The 18,713-nt window shown below is 35.8% G+C and overlaps 1 protein-coding gene across 1 annotated transcript in view; it reads right to left on the bottom strand.

Moving 5' to 3' along the window:
- Positions 1–302: 302 nt before the first annotated feature.
- LOC148112569 (uncharacterized) overlaps positions 303–18,713 on the bottom strand; it is a 147,359-nt gene continuing 128,948 nt past the window's right edge. Inside the window, exons 3-4 of the mRNA XM_087875552.1 lie at positions 4,207–4,251; positions 303–944 (exon numbers count right to left, since the gene is read on the bottom strand). Coding sequence (XP_087731678.1) covers positions 802–944; positions 4,207–4,251 — 188 coding nt within the window. The 3' untranslated portion in view covers positions 303–801. The remainder of the gene's footprint in view (positions 945–4,206; positions 4,252–18,713) is intronic.

Consider the following 18,713-nt stretch of genomic DNA (forward strand, 5'->3'; position numbering starts at 1 on the left):
CTAAATACACTGCATTCTACTCAACCATAGTTAACACAAAGACAATGAAAAAAGACCAAGATTTTACTTGGGTAGTACCAGACAAAATTTAGCAATAGGTTATATGTAAATTCTGCTTATTAGTAAAACAATTGTGAAATGGATTTTGGGTTTCATCTCTATTTAATGGACTAATGACTTTTAAATCTTGATTTCTTGTTAATGGACTAATGGTCTTTAAGTCTATGGTTTGTTCATTTAAAATGGTCAAGGATGTTAACAGACACAAATAACATAAATTCAGAATTTGAAGACACCCCACAAATGGTCACCAAAATTGAGATTTTATTGTATAGGAAAGGCTGTAGAAGATTAGCAACTGTTTTTTTTATACTTTTACTACTGATTCAGTCCAAAAAAGGAATGAAATGGGTGGATGATACATAGACTGCATGGTATGAAAAATATTATGAGGTTGATCCCTGGTACCATTGCAACAATTCCTTTTCCAGGATAAAGGATCAATATGCCATTTTGACTTAATATACAAACTTAGCACATTCTGATTAGTATATACATTTACATCTTTCAATCATGCAGACTTTTGGATGGATGAGGCTTCAGCTGAGTACTTCCATTGATTTTTTAAATAAATTGAGGCAACACATTCTTATAACTTTATAATATGCTGTTATAAAATAAAATTAAAATATTGATTGCTCTGTCTAGCATACTATAAAAAAATGAATGCACATGAGTTTTGAAATTAAGTTTAAAAATAATGTTTTTCCCTTGTCCCCCAAAATTCAAGTTTAAAAATTGCTAATAATAAAACTGACTGCTTTTTGAACAGAAATTGGCACTTTTAACACATTGCTCACTTTTACCCATTATTGAAAACACCTTTTTCCTAATCTTGAAAAACAGAAGATCCAATAGTACAACAGTTGTACTTACAGGAGGTCCTGTGAAAAGAAAACAGAAGAAAAGAAGAAATACATATAGACACATGAGTTTTTAAAACACTAATATTATTTGAAGATTAGTATTATTCATAGCCAAACAAGATCACTATTAGTTATTAAAATTATTTTACAGCATCAGTACAGCTTTAAAGATAGTGCTTCAGATTTTATATAAATGTAGTTCCTGTCCATTATTCATTAAAACAGTATAGCTGCTTTAAGAGATACATTAATATTAATGAATTAATTCCGTAAAACAGCTGCATCCTACTTTCAGGGTTGAAAAAAAAATCAGGTAAGGTCTAAACTTTAACTTATTTTGAAGTGGTATACTCTTAACATTTATATTCTTCTCAGGTAACATTAATCTTATATTCTACCATCCTTCTCCAAGTAAACTCATATTAATTTCTCCCCATAGCATTTAATTTTAGAATAAAGGTAGAGTTGGTTGGATCTATATTTTTGCCATCTACTTGCCCAAAGATGGACAAGTTCACTAATCACAGAACCAAAAAATGCTTCTTAAATGTCCTCTCCTTTTTAATTTCTCTTGTGCAAGATCCCTCTTAAAATATTACATTTTGTGAAGCAATATTGGCACATTTTCCTAATTTTTTACACACCATTCTTGAGACTGTCAAACAACATCAAATCTTTATGTTAGCTTTATTAAAAGGGATGGTTGTAACCATCAGATCAATGACTTTCATTCGTTTTTCTTTTTTCTCTTGGCTTCATGTTGCAAAAAGGTATTTGGAACAGCTGATATTGAAATTTACTTAAATATAGCTAGACTTTTGCTAATAATATGATGCTAATCAGCTAGAGTAATTTGTTGATTTTAATGATCTTAATCTAAAGATATATTTAATACTCAGGATCTTTTTCCTAAGAGAAAACAGTTTAGTTTCCTTTATTAATGTCATACCATTAAACACGTAAGACATTTTACTGAAATCTCTTATTGAAATCCCAAAACTTTAATTCATATGTGATACAACAAGCATGATGTTTTCCTGCTCTTTTTACCTCTGGTCCAACCATTAGGAATAAATTAATTTTCTATGTTGTGTTTTATACCTTTTATGTTGATTTGAAAGTTATTTTTTTTAAGTTAGCAATAGCACTTAGACATATACTACTTCATAGTGCTTTTACAGCCCTCTATAAGTGGTTTAAAGAGTCAGCATATTTCCCCCAACAATCTGGGTCCTCATTCTACCGACGTTGGAAGGATGGAAGGATGAGTCAACCTTGAGCCGGTGGGACTTGAACTGCTGAACTGCTGACAATCAGCAGTCAGCAGAAGTAGCCTGCAGTACTGCACTCTAACCACTGCGTCACCACAGTTCTTAACTAGTTAATTAATTGAAACATCAAGATAAAGTACTGTTAATCCCAAAAGAATCATAGTTATCCTGAGTCATGCTGCAGACTCAGCTGATCCTTTTAGTGTTAAACTACATAGCATTTTATGCAAACAGAACTAAGGAGTAAAATTAGCTGAATTTTCCTTTCTCCTGAAAGATTTTTTTCAGGAGCATGACAATGCCATTCTAAGAACATTCAATCACAGACTTTCATTCGTTCACTGATATACAGGTAGTCCTCAATTTATGATCACAGTTGGGACAGGAATTTCCTTTGTTAAGTAAGGTGGATGTCAAGTGAATTACACCTGATTTCATGACCTTTTTTTTTTTTGCCATAGTTGTTAAGTGAATCACTGCAATTCACTTTCCTCAATTGATTTCGCTTCTCAGAATCCAGCTAGGACAGGGGTGGGCAAATATGGCCCCTTTATGACCTGTGGACTTCAACTCCCAGAAATCCTGAGCCAGCTTGGCTGTCTCAGGAATTCTGGGAGTTGAAGTCCACAGGTTGTAAAAGGGCCACAGTTGCCCACCCCTGAGCTAGGAAGATTGCAAATGGTGATCACAGAGCCCCAGGACAGTTTAGCAATCGTAAGTACATTGCCAATTGCTCAAATTTTGATCATGTAACCATGGGGATGCTGTGACAGTCTTAAGTGGATATGTTCCCTACCTTGAGTTATTTGCAAAAATAATAAAGATGGGATACAAATAAATACAAATGAATGCACAACAATGCACCAAATCACCAAAGTATGCCAATGTTGGCAATATCCTTTAGGCAAGAAAAATATTCTGGGTTTTTTTCATTAATCCTTGCATGAAGACACATACTTTAACAGAGTAACAGAGTTGGAAGGGACCTTGCAGGTCATCTAGTCCAACCCCCTGCCCAAGCAGGAGACTCTACCTCTGCCTCTACCTAGGATCAAACACACAATCTCCTGATTGTGAGGCAAGAGCTCTACCTCTAGGCCACTATACTTCATGCATACAATACCATTCCTTGTGCAAAAGAGGCTGTTCACTAATAGAAAACCACTTCTGCACACAAGGGAATCTTGTCTCTAAAAAAAAATGTAACGTGTTTTCCAGGCAAAATGGAACAACTTGCTATGGCCAACTCACAGTGATCAACTTGTTGCAGCCTATTTGCCATGGGACAACTCGCCACAGAACAATTCAACAATTCAATTATTTAAAATAATTTTAAAAATATTTTAATTTTTGCCATTCACATTTCATTTTATCCCTCCTTTTGCATCCTTTCTTTCTTTCAATATTAGTGTAATATGAGCCATGGTGGCACAGTGGTTAGAATGCAGTACTGCAGGCTACTTTTGCTGACTGCCAGCTGCCTGCAATTTAGCAGTTTGAATCTCACCAGGATCAAGGTTGACTCAGCCTTCCATCCTTCTGAGGTCGGTAAAATGAGGACCCAGATTTTTCGGGGTGATATGCTGACTCTGTAAACCGTTTAGAGAGGGCTGTAAAGCACTGTGAAGTGGTATATAAGTGCTATTGCTATAAGTGTTAACTCTTCTCCTGCAGCAAGTTGTCTCATGGCGAGTTGGCCATGGCAAGTTGACTTAGACCCCTTTCCAGGCACTTGGAAATTTCATTCTCAAGTGCATCAGTTACCACGGCAAGTGGCAAAAGATTGAAAAGCTGTAGCCTCAATTATCTATAGGGCAGAAGTTGTTCAGGACAGTGCTGTGTTGTTATCCCTTTTGTGTCCTCTAATAATCTCTCATCTCTCATTGAGTATATTTGTTAAAAAACGCAGCCAATAAACATTGTTAACTGAATCTATTAGAAGACATACCAGAAATAATATTTTTATATCATCCAAAGAAAATGCATTACTTTTATGTTTAAAAACTTACCGGTCTCTCCTCTTCTTCCTCGTTTACCTCGTTTACCAGGAGGACCTGAAAAGAAAATATTATATAATTGGTAATATTGGAATTCAGTTTTCTAATCTCTTTCAGAAACTGCTTGTTAACTGTTTTTCAGCTATTAGAGAACTTTGGATCAACAGGTTTGACACATTGGGTTAGTTTCTTTCAATCCTTAGCAACTACAAGTTTATGACCTTAAAAAGAATTGAGAATAAAACAGCAAATGGGTAGTTAAAACTTTGTTTTTTAGAAAGTTACAAATGTACTAAGGGTCCAGATAAACATAAAGTGAGATTTCCATGGGAAAACACTTTTGTTTTTGAAGTTTAAAAAATAAGATAAATTTTAAAAATTTAGAAGATTACAATTAAAGATTACAATTACATTAATTTGACTTATTCTTACAGGATGAAATAATAGTCATAGCAAATATCTGAGTTTCTGAATAATCAGGAATTACAGTTCAGAATGATAACAAGTCAATTCTTAAACCTCTCATATCCTCTTGCATTCCTTCTCTTTGAAGAGTAGATACTGATTTCCCATTTTTAACTTTCATAGTATCCACTGATTATAATTGCCTGTTTACAATGTCTGTATTCTGCTTTCTGTTCAGATAAATTTATCTATTTAGCCTGGAATAGTGACTAATTAAGTAAGCAGTGGGAATGCATAAAAATAAAAAAGATTGAGGTTCTAGAAGTATTTTGGGGGGGGGGTCTGTGTGTTGGAATCCAACATACTTCCACCTGCAACTGGTATGCCTTACTCTATAGATTACTCTCAAATGAGGAAAATGGTCAATTCTAATTTACTGTTGTCTCCCTCCTGGCTTACTTGATTTTGCTCTGAAATCATTAACATATGCCCGGATAGCCAATAACAATATAAACTTATATGTAGCAAATATACTGCAATTCTGATCCTTCATAAACATGTATCATCTATGTCTGAATTACTATGAAGTTTTATAGTTTCTGATTCTTCAGTTAAAGCAAGATTAATTGGTTTGGAAATCAATTGAAATTCTTTTGCATAAGCCATTTTCTTTATATGGGCAACTCTTATCAATCCACAAAATGTGACATTTTCACTTTTTAATAAAGTTCCTATCAATATGCTTTAGTTTTCAGCTTGCCTGAGGACAACTTGAGATAGGTTCTTTATTCAAATATAGTAGAATCCCAGGTGTGACATTTATTTCCATAAGCACATTATACCTGTGTCATGGTCCTGCATTAACTTACAAGTAGATTTCTAGCTCCAATTCAATGTGTTGGTTTTAATCTACAAAACCTTTATAGCTATGCACCTTGGTACCTACAGGACTGTCTTTTCCTATCAGAATTATTCCTATCAGTAGGAATCTCAGAAAAACCTTCAGGGGGGTTCCCCATTTTATAAGGGAAAGGAGGCTGAGGACTACTGGTGCTGTTTTTCCACTTCTGTGGAATAGTTGAAGCTAAATCAGCTAGTTTTCTAGAAGCTGATGAAGATGGAACTCTTCTGAAGAGTATTCTGTGAGGAGGTTGAATGATTTAATATGTATATTACATATGTAATATGTAAATCTCCCACTGTCTTATTACAGCTTGTGAAATTAGGAAAGTTTTTTTTTCTGTGTGTCTTGCTTTGCCCATTATACAGCTGTGGGCTAGGTTCTCTCTTATCTATCCCTTTCTCAAACAATATTTCTCCTCCAACGTCCCTAAAATTATTCCCACATATCTTTACTCTTTTAAATAGGAATGTATTTAAAAATAGATACCCTAAATTCAGAGTATTTAATTGTCTGATGCATATATTGCTTTCTGAAGTAGGCTCTTGATTATAACACATTACAGCATAATAAGCCACTTACTGTCAGTCTAATAGCACACAGTAAAGTGATCCCAAAATAATTTTAAAACTTTTCCTTAAGATTACTGGACATCTTTTCATGAAGAAGATTTTTTGTTATAAAATTGCCATTGAAAAAGTAATTTTATGTCAGATTTTAACAGTAATGTTTAGCAGGTGAACAAAACATGAGGCCCCAAACCAGATGTAGCCCCAAATCCTGGGTGAATTCCAATTTTGTACAAAAACTGCAGTTGATAATGTGGTAGAAGGGAAAATTATTATATGCAAGATTGGAAAGTAATTTAATTTAAATTAAATTAAAGTGTAAATGTTAATTAATTCCAGTCAAATGTGGGAACTGAGGTTGACTCCACATGCAACCTTTAAGAGTTTAGCCTCAGTCATACATACAAAAGTAAAGTGAGATCCTTGCTCTGGAAAAAGTTGTGATCCTTTGATATATGCTACACCTATGATAAATAAATGATAGATGATAGATAGATAGATGATAGATAGATAGATAGATAGATAGATAGATAGATAGATAGACAGACAGACAGACAGACAGACAATATTTTATATGTATACCATATTCAAACTAATGTAGTTTATTAGATGACAAACCTTCATCAGTACCTGGAAGAATAAAATATATATTAACTAATAAATACTTCTAAAGCAGGGAAGACCTAATTCTAAACTATAGTTTTTCAGCCAAATGTACAGTATGTGATGTGAATGGTGTGATTAAACAGGAGATTTATGTAATGCTCTTTTATTGAAGAGAACATCCTCAAGCTTCTACAGTTTTTCTATATTAGTTTATCATTTTAACAATGTCAGTCCACATATCTAAAAATTCAGCAATAAAAACCAGAAATGCAGCATTTTATTTTTGAAAGAGACGATACTAATACATGGCTTTGGTGAAAAAAGTACACAGCTGACTGAACATTTTATGATATAAATATAAAAATAAGAATGAAATAAAGGAAACGTCCTTCCTCAAAATTATGCCATTTTCGAATCTTATACATCAAGTTATCACCATCAGATGTTCTTGTTGTCTATGCTCCCCAACTCCAGGTCCATTCAGTTGGGAAGCTGTATTCTGGATTCCATAAGCTAAAGAATTTCACATTGCAGGACCCAGAAATACATCTACTTTGTTCCAATTCCTGACCTGTGGGATGTTCTTCCCTCCAGAGATTTGTGTGGCTCCTCCATTCAGGAAACTTTCGAAGATGTGGTTGTTCTCTCAGGCCTTGCAGCCAGAGGAGTTTTGGAGCTTTCTTTTCAGTTCGGTTTTGCTTTGTTTTTAATTTTAATTTTGTACTGTGCTCATCTGGTCTGTTGCATTTTTCTTTAAATTTGTTTTTAATTGTAAGCCATTTGTGTCATTTGGGGGTTGTGGGCGGTATGTATTAAATAAATTAAATGTGATTAATCATAATATAAAATCTAAATAAACATATTCTGGCTCCACTCTCCCAGTCAATTGTACTGGTATTAGTCTGTTATTTTAAAAAGGCAATCCTAGCTGACAACTCTTTTTCATTCCAGTTTAAGACAAGAGCTTTCTCAGAGGCTTCAGAAACTTCAGAAATAAAGTTTGGGGTAAGCCAGGTTGAGGAAAAAGAGAAAGATAAAAGATAAAACACTTGCATATTTTTAAAAATGATATCAGCTTTATAGTCCAGACTGGATTCCTGAATCACTAAGATTAAAAGCTGATGTACTGAGTTCTTTAAAGAAAGCTCAGCATAGCAAGAGACCAAGGCTACCTTCATCATAGAGATTACTAAATGACTTTATTTCAGTCACTATCTTTCAAATTCATTTAATTGACAGGATTGTTGTGGGGAGAAATTGGAAGATGGAGGTCTACATATACCAATTTCAGCTCCTGGAAGGCAGCCAACAAATTAAGATAATTTGTTAACTTTTATGACTCAGGATAAGGGCTAGAGAAACCAGCGATTCTAGTCTAAAGTGAGCAAAAGGAAGAATCAGCAGAACGTATTCATTGCAATAGGTATTATGAGGTCATTCTCATCTGTTTTTAAGATATTTTGTACATCTATCTTTAAAAATTTTTTTACATAGCTTACATAGTTTACAAGCTTACATAGTCATCTTGGCCAACACAGAAGTAGCCAGTGCATTGTATTTGATAGACAGGACTGAAAGACAGCTGGAATAAGTACGTATAGTTATTCTACACCAGCATGAAATGAAAGCCTTCTCATAGTTTCAGTTTGCCATTCCCTTGTGATACTACTGTGTCATAGCAAGCCATTTCCTTATGGAGATATAAAAACATTCTTAGGAAAAGAACTGTCTCATTTGTGCTTCTTCAAGTACTGACAATTGATTTGTATTGCTAATTGTGTTATAAGGCAGTTGCCAGATGACTTTTGTGGTAATTGTACTCAGACAATTGCATTGCAAAATAAATAGCTTAGGAGTTCTTTCAATTTCTAATGCAGTTCCAAGTGCATGTAAGCCAGTAATAAGTTTCAATAAAGTGAACTGAACTTAATTCCAGGCAGAGGATTGGACTAAAAGACCTCCAAGGTCCCTTCCAACTCTATTATTCTATTCTATTCTATTCTAACTGTGTTTATAGAATGGTATAATGAAATCTTTGAAGTCCTAGACCTGCCTAATTATGTTAAATCATGTATTCGGGTATGAAAGGAATTGTATTGTGTTCAAGTAAATGTAGTCTGTTGCCTTCAGTATGTGAAATACCAGATACACGTTTCCCCGAAAATAAGACCTTGTCTTATATTTTTTTTGCCACCAAAAAAGACACCAGGTCTTATTTTCAGGGGAGATGTCGTCCACTGACTCACCTCACTTGTGTGTGTCGCCCCTGGCCTACGTTTCATTGTCAGAGGCCATCAGGAACTTCTTTTGCAGCCGGTAAGACTTGCCGGCTGCAGAAGAAATGGGCCAGCAAGGCAGGTGTCGGGGTGTGTGAGGCCTGGCTGCAACTGTCTGAAGGTAAGTAGTAGGCCAGCTCCACTCCCCATCCTCACCCTAGTTTAATTTTTACCCATGCAGCCTGGAGTGGATGGGGTCTTAATTAGGGCTTATTTTGGGGCTAGGCTTGTATTGGGCAATCAAGCTAGGACTTACTTTCAGGGTAGATTGTATGTTTGGGAAAACACGGTATACATTATAGCAGTATCTAGCAAACCTTGACTAAGCAATCTTGGTTAGTACTTAAAAGAAAAATCATGATAAATATCAGAAGTGCAAGCTAGTTTAGAAAATAGAAAACATTCTGGGAGAAGGCAACACCAAATCATTTTCATTCTGTTACCAAGAAATCTATGTGAATATGTCCATTAGGTTTTCATAGTCATCTTTGACTCAGAGATGGTACTATTAGTAAGACATAAAAAATCTAGCAACAATATACCTGGATCCAATAGTATATAAAATGGTTTCTTCATATACTGTACTTTTGTTTTGAGTGGTAGATAGAAACATATCTGCATATTGAGGAGGAGGAGAATGGCCTGCTAGATTTCAGAAAGAAAGTGATCCAAAGCCAAAATTATACCACTTTATTCTGTGAGGTTAGTATGTATTAATTAATATCCTTTTAATCCTTGACTGGGAAAGCTTAAAGGAACTCTCTTGCAGTAAATTTGATATTCCACTTTATTTTTAAGCTAAGATTGACAAGACCTTTGTGATGCCAGTAACAATGTAAAGTGGCCACCGAACTGAGGAGTTTCTTATTTCATTGACTGTGAAATCCAATACTTTAATATTAAATATGGCACTTGGTGTCAGGCATGCAGGCACTAGAATAATCTCAACCAAAGTACATATGCAGGCCACCCATTTATACATAAAAGACTACCAAAGCCCAGCCAGGCAGATGGCTTTCAAAGTTTTATACAAGTATTCCCCTGTTCATAATGTGTATATCATTTGTAGAAGAGTTTAGTAACAGCTGCAGAATTGTACCAGACTTTTAAACATGCACACCCACATATACAGACAAGGTATTTATTAATTGATATGGCTTTGTGAGAAACAAATATGTAAGGTACTAAGGAGTGTCCCAAAGCCTGTCATCAACAAGTTGCATAAGTGTAATATATATTTAATGTAATAAAAGGGAATTTGGAACTGCATTAGTGAGTCAAAATAAATCAATGCAAAAAAAGGGGGGGACATAGTAGGTCCAATTTGCCTTAGGCGTACTGTTAGGAAAAACTACTAATGCAAATTGAAGTTGTTTGGCTTAGAAGAGAAACTGTTTTTCCTGTTCAAGATAGCTTTTGCTCCTAAAGCAAATAGGCTTAGAAAAACATTCCATTTGTTAGCAAAAAAAAGATACAGAAATGCTGCCATGCATTTAATTAATTTCGAATACATCTAGACAATCTTGGTAATAAACTATAGCAAAGTTTAAGAATGAAGCAGTGATTAAAAGGAACACATAATAAAAGTGAGAAGGAAAGGATAGCTATAATATAGCCACAATTAAACCTGCTTCACTTCTCTATCACAGCTTGTTCATCTGCTTTTTATTAAGACTGCATTGTAGATTCCCTCACTTCACACCTCTTCTCCCCTTAGGTGCACCTTAGGTGTTTATTTCAATGTGACCCTACACCCTTCTAAGTCTACCAGTATGAATACAACTTTCCTACCATGAGTTCCACATGCCATCCCAACGTTTGTGTGGAACTACCCTGTGCATGGATGATATCCATACTAAGGTTGGGTCAGATATCAACTTCCTTATCTACCTAACATGGATCTACAGTGAGGACATTGTGTATCACTTGGACTGGAGAACTGGCTTCAAATGATAGTTAAAAAAGGGAAGGAAGTTAAAACTGATGGGGTGGAGATACCATCAGAGGACAAAGTAGACATACAGACCAGCTACACAATAGCTATATAGTTATTTTGGTATCCCACAGTCACATGGGAACCTGGATGAGGAAGCAAGGAGGATACCAACATCCAAGTACCATCAAAGGATAAGGAAAAGCATCCAGCTGTACATCAGCTGGATGCTTTGTAAAGGGCTTTGTAATATGCTTTGTAAGGGGCGTGCATAAGTGCACCAGCATGCCTACCGTCCCTGTCCTAATATTCCTTTTTACTTACTCTTTTCATGTATTCAAATTATGTTTATACTTTTACCTGTTATCTTATATATGCTTGACAAATAAACTTATGATTATGATTATGATCAAAGGATGAGATTATAAGAGAATGTTTGAGGCAACAGTATACATGGGTGAAAGAACAAACAAAGGAATGAAGGCAAGACAAGATCCTGCATGTATCTTGGGATGATGGGATGTATAGATAAATGAAGCCACAGATATTGAGAAATTCTACCAGTGGCTGGAAAAGCTTGGACTAAAAAACAGTGAGGCACAGATTATAGCAGCACAAGAACAGGCACCAAGCACCAGAATCCCAGAAGAAAGAATATACCATACTAGACAGGACATGAAGTGCAGACTGTGCAGAGAGTATTCAGGGACAGTCCAACATTTAGAGACAGAGTGTAAGATGCAGGTAGGAACAGGATACCCTGAGTGGCAAATCAAGTTGCTGGCTCCCAAGACAAGATGGGAGATTTCACAGAAAGTAGTGGAGATAAACAGACTAAGATTCTGTGGGTCTTCCACATCCAGGCAGACAGGCAGGCAATCAACCAAGCAAGCATCATGGTAGTAGCCAAGGAGGAGAAGACAGCAGTGGTGTTAGATATAGTGGTGTCAAGTGATAGCAAGATCAGGAAGGAGTATAAGAAGCTGGAAGTACCGGGACCTGAAGGAGAAACTTTGGAATGTAAAAGCATTCCGAATACTTCTATCAGTGGTGGTAGAAGTACTTCGGGTTGTAAATCCTACGCTGGGAGAGTGGCTTCAACAGATTTCAAGAACAACATCTCTGTCCAAAAGAGTGCAGCACTAGGAAACAGCTAAGATACTGTATAAAACCTTTAAACTCCCAGGCATCTGGTAGAGGACCCAAGATTGAGTCAGATACATACACCCATCAGGCTGAGAAGGAATTTATATAGATAAATTATATAGATATGTAGAGCTATAGATTCATTCATTTTATAATAAAAATAGAACTAAAGTGGGAATGAGACAAAGGAATGTGCAATTCACTCTATTTAATGTACATTGCATTTACAATCTCACCAGCTCTCTGGGAGTATCTTTTTCTGAGATGCCTCTGAGGATCAACTACGTCCCATACATTTTATCAGAAAATAAAAACATGTTGAATATTTGCAGCCCAATGCTTTTCTTGCAAGTATGTCTACCCTGCTGCGAAAAAGCATAAAAAACCCCTGCACTGGCAATTAAGGAATATTTGGGAAGAAGAGGAAAGTAGTATTCTTCTAATGTTTTTGTCTAAAATAGTACTTTGTAACACATGACAGTCAATAAGTGAAAGGCTCGGCCTGTCTGAACACAAGAGCCATTTTGTGATAACACCCAAACATATACCCCAATGTAAAATGTAGCCCCACACCCACCCACCCAGCCGTGAATGAAATGTTTTTGATGTTAGGAATAGATTGCCTTGTGAAGGAATTCAGTGTCATTATTCTAATAAAAATATTATTAGTAAGCTAGTAAGTGGCTGACAATTTGTATAAAATAATTTAACTGTAGGAAAGTAAATAGAACCACCCATGACGTTATATGATACTGACTTGGTGGTTATAAAGGACAGGAAAAGGAAAAGTAGAACGGAATGGAGAAAGCATTCAATAATATAGAATATCAAGTATTCATATAAACTAGTATGATTTACTACAGGATAATTTTTTTGATAATTTTATGCATCAAATCAGATTAATCCAACACTATTTTCAAATGCCAGTGATCACTTCAGTATAAAAATACCTAACCAAAAATTATCTAAAGGCATCAATAAACGTTAATAAAAGCCATTCACTTTCCCTCTTTATTTTTCATATCAGCAGAAGATATCTGCCTCCACTGAAATGCTTCTGTAATGATATCTATTTAAGTTTGTGAAACACTAGTAGCATTTCTCCTGAAAATCCAAACTATTTTAATACAAGAATTCCCTATTACAAGAATTCAGAAGAAACTTTTAAAAATTTAGAAGCACAAAATGTTGTATCAGAAAAGACCCATGTAACTGAAGATTTCATTCAATGCCATTAAACAAAGTTGTGGTTGCTATGAACAAGGGACATCTTTTGAGCATTTTACATGTATGTGGACCTCAAATGTATTTGTGCCAACAAATACAGATGTAGAGGCTGAAGGTTTGATTTTCAGCAAAACAGCTTTCTATTCCTTTTTAAAAATAACATTCACATCCACAAAACACAAGCATAACTTAATACACACATTTATCAGCATCAATGTGTCCACCACTATAAATTATCTATGACAGCCATTTAGTGAATGTGCCCACTATATAATGTCAGCATTCCACAGATTTTCCTAATGCTCTGTATACTGCTAAGATTTTATAACAAAAAAAAAAAAATCATCATACAATATCAGAGAAATTTTTTTTGTATTCTTATCTGCACTACTTAGAGATATGAAATATATCTATATTGTGCCTGCTGAAATACTGTTAAAAAGTAATTTCAACATTATTTAATATAGGTATAATTTTAATTTAAAAAAAGATTAAAATCATTAACATCACTGTGGTTAAGATATTGGACAAGGAATGAAGGAACTATAGTTTTTGTTCATCTTCAGCCATGCAAGATCCCTGTGTGACTATGGGTCCATCATGCTGTTTCAGCCATGCAGAATTGGGGGGGGGGAGGAAGGAGCACTACCAGTGAAATGTAAAATTTGTTACTACCGGTTCTGTGGGCGTGGCTTGGTGAGGGGTAATGTGACTGAAAGGGCGTGGCCAACTTTTTTTTAAAAAAACTTTTAAAACCATTTTTTCTACAACGTCTTCGGCCGAAGAGGTTGTAAAAAAATGCTTTTAAAAGCTTCTGACAATCAGGCAAATTAGCTGGGATCATCAGAGCCTTTTAAAAGCATTTTTTCTACAAATCTTCTAAAAAATGCTTTTAAAAGCCTCTGACAATCCCAGCTGAGTTGTCTGATTGTCAGAGGCTTTTCTTTCTTTTAAAAACATTTTTTCTACAACCTCTTCGGCTGAAGAGGTTGTAGAAAAAATGCTTTTAAAAATAAAAAAAGCCTCTGATGATTGCACAGTTCAGCTGGGCATGGGGGGGGGCTCGGATTTTTGCTACCGGTTCTCCGAACCACCGGCCGCCATCGCTACCGGATCAGGCGATCTGGTCCAAGCATTTCACCCTTGAGCACTACATATGCTGCTTGAGCTTTCTTTAAAGGTGGGATATTCAATCAATCAATCAATCAATCTTCCTTGCGCTATCCTAAAAGTATGGAGGAGAATTGTTAGGCTTTAGATTACTAGATTCGATCAGGAAAAAAATTCTTGAACCTGGGTAATTTGTACACATCCCTAGTTAACAATGTTCTGTAACTTAACCACTTTTTTTTTCTTCCTTTTAGTAAATCTGCTTCACAAGACTGTTGGAATTTAACCTTTTTGGTAGCAAGGAGCTACAAAGGGTTTGACACCCATTCTCACATCCCTTCCCATTTATTCTGCTTTCTGTTTTTTAACCCGTTAGGAATCCAAAGGCCAGGTCCTTTTAGTCCAAAGCTAATTCCTTGAGAACTTGTGATGAGGAGCAATGTCAATTCAGTTACAGCATACAGATGTTGACAGGTTCCATCTAGAAATATGTATGATGACTCTCTTAAACAATTTTAAAACATTAATAAAGCAGGATTTATTTTTGTGGAATCCATACTGATTAATATTTACCAGAGATTGTTCTGTTTAATTGTTTTTCTTTGACTACATTTTCTACCAATTTATGTACAGCAGACATTATACTGATCGGCCTATAATTTCATAATCAACCCTTGTTCCTTTTCAAAGATCAGTGTCATAGTAACTACCTTTCAGTTGTCTGGCAGTGAGCCAGATTTCACTGACAAGGTGCTTATTTTTACTAAGAGGTCAAATTTCATATTTGTTCAGAATTCTTGGATGGATGCCATCATGACCAATGATTTGTTACAGTGTAGGCTTCTAAGATGTCCTAGAACACTTTCTCTTCTTACATCATTTTGCCTTACTTGTTCCTGTTCCCTCTCTGGAATAGAGAGAAGTATTTGTCCTCATGTTCTATAGTAGAAACAGATGCTAATCATTTCTCCATTCATTATCCATATTCTCCTTGAGGAATCCTTGTGCTCATTTTTGTCCAATAGCCCAAGTAATTCCATGCCTTTCTTTTTTCTTCAAATATATTTAAAGAAAAATCTTTTTTTTCCCTTTTCTTTTGTATTCCTCATTTATTGGTGTTTCGTTTTTTTAACCCATAGTTTATGCTCCTTTTTGTTCTCATTAGAAGAAGCTTTACATTTTTTGGAGAAAGTCTCCCTAACTTTTACAGGTTGCTGGACACTACTAAAAAGGATGCTTGCATTTTTCTACTTATCTTACCAGTAGCGGAAATTTTGAGCAGTTCAGAGAACCGGTAGTGGAAATTTTGAGTAGTTCAGAGAACTGGCAAATACCACCTCTGGCTGGCCCCAGAGTGGGGAGGGAATGGAGATTTTACAATATCCTACCCCCAGGAGTGGGGATTTTGCAGTATCCTTCCCCTGGAGTGGGGTGGGAATGGAGATTTTGCAGTATCCTTCTCCTGCCATGCCCTCCAAGCCACACTCACAGAACCGGTAGTAAAAAACAATGGATTTCACCACTGGGAAAAGGTGTCACTTTCCAGAAGATATCACAAAGGTATCACATTACAGAAGATCTCATCTACACACCCTCTCTAGCTATCTTAACACCTCTAATTCAGCATTTTATGGTTATGGGCGTGACTCATTGCGCCCACGTGACACCTCTCCTGTACGAGCTGCACTGGCTCCCAGTGGTCTTCCGGGTGCGATTCAAGGTGTTGGTTACCACCTTTAAAGCGCTCCATGGCTTAGGACCCGGGTACCTTTGAGACCGACTTCTGCCACCAGTAGCCTCCCACCAGCCAATTCGCTCCCACAGAGAGGGACTCCTCAGGGTGCCTTCGGCCAAGTTATGTCGGCTGGCGACACCCAGGGGAAGGGCCTTCTCTGTGGGAGCTCCTGCCCTGTGGAACGAACTGCCCCCGGAAATACGCAAGATCTCCGACCTCCATGTGTTTCGCTGTGCCCTTAAGACCCTGCTGTTCCGCCAGGCAGGGCTATCTATGTAAATGATTTAAAATTGGGTGTTTTAAATTTTGGGTTTTAAACTCGGGCCGAAATTGTCTAATACTTTTAACTATTTTTAAAACTGTTGTTTGTATTCTGTGTTTTTAATTGGCTGTACACTGCCCCGAGTCCTTCAGGAGAAGGGGGGTATAGAAATTAAATTATAAATAAATAAAATAAATAAATAAATTTAAGAACCACTTGAGTGAAGAGATAATTCTTGACAGATATCAACTCTTCAGTAAATCACAGATATCCCAAACATATAACCTTTAGTTCAGCTGTCAGTTAACCTTGGCTGAAGACTCCAAGGTATTACTTAGCTAATTTGTAATATTTTAAAATCAATAATGACAAATTAGAATAACAGCTAATTGCTTACTGAAGAACAAAAAAAATGGAGCTTTTATATATTCACATTCCAGCATTTCAACTTTCTTTAACCACTTTGAGTTAACAGATACTTGATGATTTGTTTAATAACTGTAGATAGTTGAGATATATGTCTGTGGAGATTCTCAGACATCCAGGTCATAGTTGTCTCAAAGGTGCTTTTTTTCAAAAGGCAACTGGACCATTTTTTCCTTAAAGAGGAAGATCTTTCTCTTCCTATCCCAGAAGCTTTATCAGTTTTGGCAGGGGGGGTGGGGAATGATAAAAGAATTGTTCTGACAGGATGGGGTGTGGGTGTTAGAAGGATTGTATTTCTTTGCAGTTCATTAGCACTCTCTCTGAGAGCTCTTGAGGCCACTTGAGGGTCCATTGTCCTCACCATCCTGCCAGAATTGATGGAGCTTCTTGGCGGGGGGGAGGGAAACCAGTCCAGTTGCCTTTTGAAAAAAAAGCACCTTTGAGTAGTTGAGATATATTTTTAGGCTGAAAATTCACAAGCTCAGAACCTCACAAAATTCTCATTACTGTTTGCCCTGGTTCATGAGCTCCAAGCTGTGTCTTCTCTTCTGAAAAAAATGCTGATTGAGACTGAACTATTAGCTATGAAAGCAACTCCATCCAATGGCAAAGCATTTGAGTTTTAGGCTGCCTCATTTATAGATATAAAGAAAAGTAAAATATTTTATGATTTTCTTGCTGATTGGAGCCACCCTAGGCAAATCCTTAAAAAAGCAGGCTTGATTAAATATGGTAGATCTGCTATACCAGAGCTACAAAAATCCAATCAACCACTAGGTGGCAGCAAAGAATGTGAGCTTTTGCTATTGTTTGTTGCCATCTAGTGATCTCTCAGAATTTTGCAGCCTCCAGAACAGAAGCCCTTGAATTAGAAATATTTGATAGGATAACCTCCTATGATATATGATGATTTGACTTTACATGTCCTCTTCTATATCAATAGTGGATTTACACATTGTTTGAGCTAAAGTTTCTTTTATCATAATTTATATTCAATATGCCATGATTTATAACACACAAAAATCAAAACAACCATTTAAAAGCTTAGCATGATATGTCAACCGCTCCAGAAATCCCCATATTTCTATTAATTTCAGCAGATTTCTTGATTCTGCTAATATTTCTTAAAACATTTATTTCTAGCTAACACAAAATTGTTTACTATAGATGAGGCTATGCAAATCATGTATTTATTTCTTCTTCAGCTCTGCTATTAACTATATAAAATTGTTTTGTTATTCTGGAGAAGCGAACCAACACATGCTATCAAAAGATTTCATCAGTACTATCTATTGCAACAACTGCTTACTACTGATTTTCTATTGCAGCACCAGCAGGTGATTAATGAAGCTATTTCACAAGCTCCTAAAGAATGAAGGTGAGTCCTGGGTCCTAATTAGAACTAGCAACCTATTCTAGCTGCACAGCATGTACTTTACAATGTGTATCAAGCTTTTACTTGAAGAAACAAACAGTCTGCATCTGGTACATAAAATAAACTTTAAACTCACACTTCTTTAGACATATTATACCTTCATCGTTTAAAAAGTGAAACTAAATTATCTGTTCATCCCAAACTACAAAAATTGTTCAAAAGCATCCTCTTTTCTTTGGTAATCAATAGGACAACTTGGTCTAGTTACAGTTCTGGTTTACTCTGACAAATATTGCATACAAATCTAAAATTAAAAGATACCAATTAAATTAAGAAAGTAAGAAGGTAAAACAGATATGTGAAATGTAAAAAGTTTTAAGAGCTATCATTAAGATACTAAAATGAATAATGTAGAATGAAAGAAATAAGATATCAGTATTATTGTGATATCATCACTTAGGAACACCTTCCCCAAATATTAGTATTTAAGAAAAAAATTATAAGCCACAACTTTTCAGACATTTAGAGATTTAAAGAGATTGTTTACT

This window comes from Pantherophis guttatus, chromosome 8 (assembly GCF_059756535.1).
Source record: "Pantherophis guttatus breed Tessera chromosome 8, ASM5975653v1, whole genome shotgun sequence".
NCBI classification, from domain to species: domain Eukaryota; kingdom Metazoa; phylum Chordata; class Lepidosauria; order Squamata; family Colubridae; genus Pantherophis; species Pantherophis guttatus.